General features: G+C 35.5%; 1 protein-coding gene across 1 annotated transcript in view; it reads left to right on the top strand.

Moving 5' to 3' along the window:
* LOC120548275 overlaps positions 1 to 7,500 on the top strand; it is a 12,966-nt gene that overhangs the window by 3,852 nt on the left and 1,614 nt on the right. Inside the window, exon 4 of the mRNA XM_039784402.1 lies at positions 4,798 to 5,017. Within this exon, the coding sequence (XP_039640336.1) occupies positions 4,798 to 5,017 (220 nt within the window). The remainder of the gene's footprint in view (positions 1 to 4,797; positions 5,018 to 7,500) is intronic.

The raw sequence follows: 7,500 nt of genomic DNA, 5'->3' as shown, positions 1-7,500 counted from the left end.
AGCCTGCTAAACATGAGTTAACATGTAGCCTACTAAACATGAGTTAACATGTAGCCTGCTAAACATGAGTTAACATGTAGCCTGCTAAACATGAGTTATCATGTAGCCTGCTAAACATGAGTTATCATGTAGCCTGCTAAACATGAGTTATCATGTAGCCTGCTAAACATGAGTTATCATGTAGCCTGCTAAACATGAGTTAACATGTAGCCTTATCATGTAACCTGCTAAACATGAGTTAACATGTAGCCTGCTAAACATGAGTTAACATGTAGCCTGCTAAACATGAGTTAACATGTAGCCTACTAAACATGAGTTATCATGTAGCCTGCTAAACATGAGTTAACATGTAGCCTGCTAAACATGAGTTAACATGTAGCCTACTAAACATGAGTTATCATGTAGCCTGCTAAACATGAGTTAACATGTAGCCTGCTAAACATGAGTTAACATGTAGCCTGCTAAACATGAGTTAACATGTACTAAACATGAGTTAACATGTAGCCTACTAAACATGAGTTATCATGTAGCCTGCTAAACATGAGTTATCATGTACTAAACATGAGTTAACATGTAGCCTACTAAACATGAGTTATCATGTAGCCTGCTAAACATGAGTTATCATGTACTAAACATGAGTTAACATGTAGCCTGCTAAACATGAGTTAATATGTAGCCCACTAAACATGAGTTAACATGTAGCCTGCTAAACATGAGTTAACATGTAGCCTGCTAAACATGAGTTAACATGTAGCCTGCTAAACATGAGTTAACATGTACTAAACATGAGTTAACATGTACTAAACATGAGTTAACATGTAGCCTGCTAAACATGAGTTATCATGTAGCCTGCTAAACATGAGTTAACATGTAGCCTACTAAACATGAGTTAACATGTAGCCTACTAAACATGAGTTATCATGTAGCCTGCTAAACATGAGTTAACATGTAGCCTACTAAACATGAGTTAACATGTAGCCTACTAAACATGAGTTAACATGTAGCCTGCTAAACATGAGTTAACATGTAGCCTGCTAAACATGAGTTAACATGTAGCCTACTAAACATGAGTTATCATGTAGCCTGCTAAACATGAGTTAACATGTAGCCTGCTAAACATGAGTTATCATGTAGCCTGCTAAACATGAGTTAACATGTAGCCTGCTAAACATGAGTTAACATGTAGCCTGCTAAACATGAGTTAACATGTACTAAACATGAGTTAACATGTACTAAACATGAGTTAACATGTACTAAACATGAGTTATCATGTACTAAACATGAGTTAACATGTAGCCTACTAAACATGAGTTATCATGTAGCCTACTAAACATGAGTTATCATGTACTAAACATGAGTTATCATGTAGCCTACTAAACATGAGTTATCATGTACTAAACATGAGTTATCATGTAGCCTACTAAACATGAGTTATCATGTACTAAACATGAGTTATCATGTACTAAACATGAGTTAACATGTAGCCTACTAAACATGAGTTATCATGTAGCCTACTAAACATGAGTTATCATGTACTAAACATGAGTTAACATGTACTAAACATGAGTTAACATGTAGCCTACTAAACATGAGTTAACATGTACTAAACATGAGTTAACATGTAGTCTACTAAACATGAGTTAACATGTACTAAACATGAGTTAACATGTAGCCTACTAAACATGAGTTAACATGTACTAAACATGAGTTAACATGTAGTCTACTAAACATGAGTTAACATGTACTAAACATGAGTAAACATGTAGCCTACTAAACATGAGTTAACATGTACTAAACATGAGTTAACATGTAGCCTACTAAACATGAGTTAACATGTAGTCTACTAAACATGAGTTAACATGTAGCCTACTAAACATGAGTTAACATGTACTAAACATGAGTTAACATGTAGCCTACTAAACATGAGTTAACATGTAGCCTACTAAACATGAGTTAACATGTACTAAACATGAGTTAACATGTAGCCTACTAAACATGAGTTAACATGTACTCAACATGAGTTAACATGTAGCCTACTCAACATGAGTTAACATGTAGTCTACTAAACATGAGTTAACATGTAGCCTACTAAACATGAGTTAACATGTAGCCTACTAAACATGAGTTAACATGTAGCCTGCTAAACATGAGTTAACATGTAGCCTGCTAAACATGAGTTAACATGTAGCCTACTAAACATGAGTTATCATGTAGCCTGCTAAACATGAGTTAACATGTAGCCTGCTAAACATGAGTTATCATGTAGCCTGCTAAACATGAGTTAACATGTAGCCTGCTAAACATGAGTTATCATGTAGCCTGCTAAACATGAGTTATCATGTAGCCTGCTAAACATGAGTTAACATGTAGCCTACTAAACATGAGTTAACATGTAGCCTACTAAACATGAGTTAACATGTAGCCTACTAAACATGAGTTATCATGTACTAAACATGAGTTAACATGTACTAAACATGAGTTATCATGTACTAAACATGAGTTAACATGTACTAAACATGAGTTATCATGTAGCCTACTAAACATGAGTTAACATGTAGCCTACTAAACATGAGTTATCATGTACTAAACATGAGTTAACATGTACTAAACATGAGTTATCATGTAGCCTACTAAACATGAGTTATCATGTACTAAACATGAGTTAACATGTAGCCTACTAAACATGAGTTATCATGTAGCCTACTAAACATGAGTTATCATGTACTAAACATGAGTTATCATGTAGCCTACTAAACATGAGTTATCATGTACTAAACATGAGTTATCATGTAGCCTACTAAACATGAGTTATCATGTACTAAACATGAGTTATCATGTACTAAACATGAGTTAACATGTAGCCTACTAAACATGAGTTATCATGTAGCCTACTAAACATGAGTTATCATGTACTAAACATGAGTTAACATGTACTAAACATGAGTTAACATGTAGCCTACTAAACATGAGTTAACATGTAGTCTACTAAACATGAGTTAACATGTAGCCTACTAAACATGAGTTAACATGTACTAAACATGAGTTAACATGTAGCCTACTAAACATGAGTTAACATGTAGTCTACTAAACATGAGTTAACATGTAGCCTACTAAACATGAGTTAACATGTACTAAACATGAGTTAACATGTAGCCTACTAAACATGAGTTAACATGTAGCCTACTAAACATGAGTTAACATGTACTAAACATGAGTTAACATGTAGCCTACTAAACATGAGTTAACATGTACTCAACATGAGTTAACATGTAGCCTACTCAACATGAGTTAACATGTAGTCTACTAAACATGAGTTAACATGTAGCCTACTAAACATGAGTTAACATGTAGTCTACTAAACATGAGTTAACATGTAGTCTACTAAACATGAGTTGAATTTGCACCGCAGCACCGCCACGCCTTGATGCTCATAACAAGAATAGCATGTATAGTATAGTATATAGAATAGTAAAGTAGATAGTATAGTATATAGTATAGTATAGTTCTCTTTATTGAAGTGAATTTAAATGTCCGTCATGCATGAATGAATATTTTTGCAATTTTACACATAAAAAAAAATGAATATCATTGTACCCAGCACTTCTGGAAATGCACTTCCAAATGCGTCTCTGACCCCAGCACATTTCAAACCAAACTGACGCCAATGCACACACACACTCACACACACACACACACACACACACTCACACACAGGTACGCACACGCACATGCAGAAGATTACTAATAAAAATATTACGGGTCAAATCCTCCATCATAACAGCAATGCTCCGAGGTCCAAACGAGTCTGGCTTTTAAAGGGAATGGGAGCTGATCTCTGATTGGTTGATTGCATGTTACGCCCAAAACACACCTCTGATTAATGAAGACACTAAGTACAACCCTTTAGAACCAGGCGCCCGGCACACACAGACCCTTTTATCAGCCATCAGACTAGCAGAAGTGGATTTGGACACGCCCTAAACACACCTGCACCAGGCGCTGCACGCCGTGACCTCACATCGGTAAAATAGGACCCTTCCGTTACGTATAAGGTCGAATAAATGTAAAATCAACGTGAGCATCAAAACTAACATGACACAGAGAACTACTCAGAAATACTCAGATCTAATGATGAGAAAGTTTTGTCTTTATTTATTAACTGCCTCTTCAGCTTTTTTAAAAAGTTTTTATCAAGTTTTTTTTCAAAGTTTTGGCACTTCTAACAACATCTGTCTGTTAGTTAATGTCCATGTGTTCCATGATGAATATATATAATCAGTCCTTCCAGAAAAATGCTGAGTTTTTTTGTGATTGTTGCAGGCAAAAATCCTTGATTATGCGGCAAGTTTTCTTAAAAAATGTGATGGAATATGCTCTATGATATTTATGCAATTTTATGCGATGAAATTGCGGGAACTTGCAAAAATTGCAGTTTGATGAAAAAGAGAAAAAACAGTGATCCCCCGCCCCCAACACCCTGCTTTTCGATGATGTTCACGTCACTTCATAACGTTCCCATGGCAACAGGGGAAAATGGCTGTTCTTGTGTGAAGTAAACAACATTTTTCATCTTTCTGCTGAGATATATTATGGGACTTTTTGCAACGAAAATGCGGGGATTATGACATCATGCAAGCCCCAAATATTTTGCGCGGTAATCGGCAATTTATGAGGCGAAAGTGCGGCGTATTTAAAAAAACGTTTTTCTGGAGGGACTGATTATATACTGTATATGTATGTATATATATATATATATATATCTATAAATATACTGTATATATATTTTATGTGTTCCAGGTGGAGGTGTACCCGGGTTCTGGGGTTCTGTGTGATTTCCGCTCCTGGCAGGCAGCCAATCAGGCGCCATCTCCCACGGCGATGGCTCGGCTGCTGCTGCTGGGTGTGTTCGATATGCACACCCTGATGAACAGCAACCTGCGGGGGGGGCGGAGCCGGCGGCCAGCCTTCCACCCGCAACGCAACGCTCTGGACCCGCACAAGATCAACGCCATCTTCAGTACGTTAGAATCAGTAATATCATCGTCACCTTCCTAAAATAATGGTCATTTTCTAACAAAAATGATTTCTTTGCCTAAATCATCTCATGGTATCATGGTGCTGGTCACCTCTGGTACCATTGCCTACATCCTCAGTTGAACAGGTCTTGTGAGTCTACACCTTTAGTATAATGGCCTATGTCAAGCGTGTAGCCTGATCTAACCCTAACATATCTACAGATATATATCTATTAATAAGGTCTCTCTGGTCCTGATCTAACCCTAACATATCTACAGATATATATATATCTATTAATAAGGTCTCTCTGGTCCTGATCTAACCCTAACATATCTACAGATATATATCTATTAATAAGGTCTCTCTGGTCCTGATCTAACCCTAACATATCTACAGATATATATCTATTAATAAGGTCTCTCTGGTCCTGATCTAACCCTAACATATCTACAGATATATATCCATTAATACTGTCTCTCTGGTCCTGATCTAACCCTAACATATATACAGATATATATCCGTTAATAACGTCTCTCTGGTCCTGATCTAACCCTAACATATCTACAGATATATATCCATTAATACTGTCTCTCTGGTCCTGATCTAACCCTAACATATCTACAGATATATATCCATTAATACTGTCTCTCTGGTCCTGATCTAACCCTAACATATCTACAGATATATATCCATTAATAACATCTCTATGGTTCTGATCTAACTCTAACATATCTACAGATATATATCCGTTAATAACGTCTCTCTGGTCCTGATCTAACCCTAACATATCTACAGTTATATATTTTAATACCTCTGGTTTTATAAATTTATAAATCTCTTGGTCCTTACCTTATCTTTTTTCGTTGTCTCTGCTTTAACCTACATAACACGAATATGGTCCTATCTAACAACATTACGTATATATCTATAATAAGGTTTGTCTTTACCTCATACTACATCTAATAACGTAACATATTGTAAGTCTCCTGGTCCTGATCTAACCCTAACATATCTACAGTATATATCTATAATGCTGGCTCACATAAATATATCGAATTTCTCTGCTTTACCCAGGTATATATTAAAGCTGGTACCATATATTTTTTAATTTATACCTATATTATAAATAATCTTATAATATAAATTTTTATAATGTCTCTTGGTTCTATCTAACCTAACATACCTATAGATATATATCCGTAATAACGTCTCTCTGGTTCTGATCTAACCCTAACATATCACATATATATCCTCAATAATCTTTGGCCTGATTAACCATAACATATCTACAGATATATATCCATTAATAACGTTCTCTGGTTCGGATCTAACCCTAACATATCTACAGATATATATCCATTAATAACGTTCTCTGGTCCTGATCTAACCCTAACATATCTACAGATATATATCCATTAATAACGTCTCTCTGGTTCTGATCTAACTCTAACATATCTACAGATATATATCCGTTAATAACGTCTCTCTGGTTCTGATCTAACTCTAACATATCTACAGATATATATCCATTAATAACGTCTCTCTGGTCCTGATCTAACTCTAACATATCTACAGATATATATCCGTTAATAACGTCTCTCTGGTTCTGATCTAACTCTAACATATCTACAGATATATATCCATTAATAACATCTCTCTGGTCCTGATCTAACCCTAACATATCTACAGATATATATCCATTAATACTGTCTCTCTGGTCCTGATCTAACCCTAACATATATACAGATATATATCCGTTAATAACGTCTCTCTGGTCCTGATCTAACCCTAACATATCTACAGATATATATCCATTAATACTGTCTCTCTGGTCCTGATCTAACCCTAACATATCTACAGATATATATCTATTAATAAGGTCTCTCTGGTTCTGATATAACGTCTCTCTGGTCCTGATCTAACCCTAACATATCTACAGGTATATATCTATTAATAAGGTCTCTCTGGTTCTGATCTAACCCTAACATATCTACAGATATATATCCGTTAATAACATCTCTCTGGTCCTGATCTAACCCTAACATATCTACAGATATATATCCGTTAATAACGTCTCTCTAGTCCTGATCTAACCCTAACATATCTACAGATATATATCTATTAATAAGGTCTCTCTGGTTCTGATCTAACCCTAACATATCTACAGATATATATCCGTTAATAACGTCTCTCTGGTCCTGATCTAACCCTAACATATCTACAGATATATATCCGTTAATAACGTCTCTCTGGTCCTGATCTAACCCTAACATATCTACAGGTATATATCTATTAATAAGGTCTCTCTGGTTCTGATCTAACCCTAACATATCTACAGATATATATCCGTTAATAACGTATCTCTGGTCCTGATCTAACCCTAACATATCTACAGATATATATCTATTAATAAGGTCTCTCTGGTTCTGATCTAACCCTAACATATCTACAGATATATATCCGTTAATAACGTCTCTCTGGTCC

This window comes from Perca fluviatilis, chromosome 19 (assembly GCF_010015445.1).
Source record: "Perca fluviatilis chromosome 19, GENO_Pfluv_1.0, whole genome shotgun sequence".
Lineage (NCBI taxonomy): Eukaryota > Metazoa > Chordata > Actinopteri > Perciformes > Percidae > Perca > Perca fluviatilis.
This window is presented reverse-complemented; position numbering and strand designations above follow the sequence as displayed.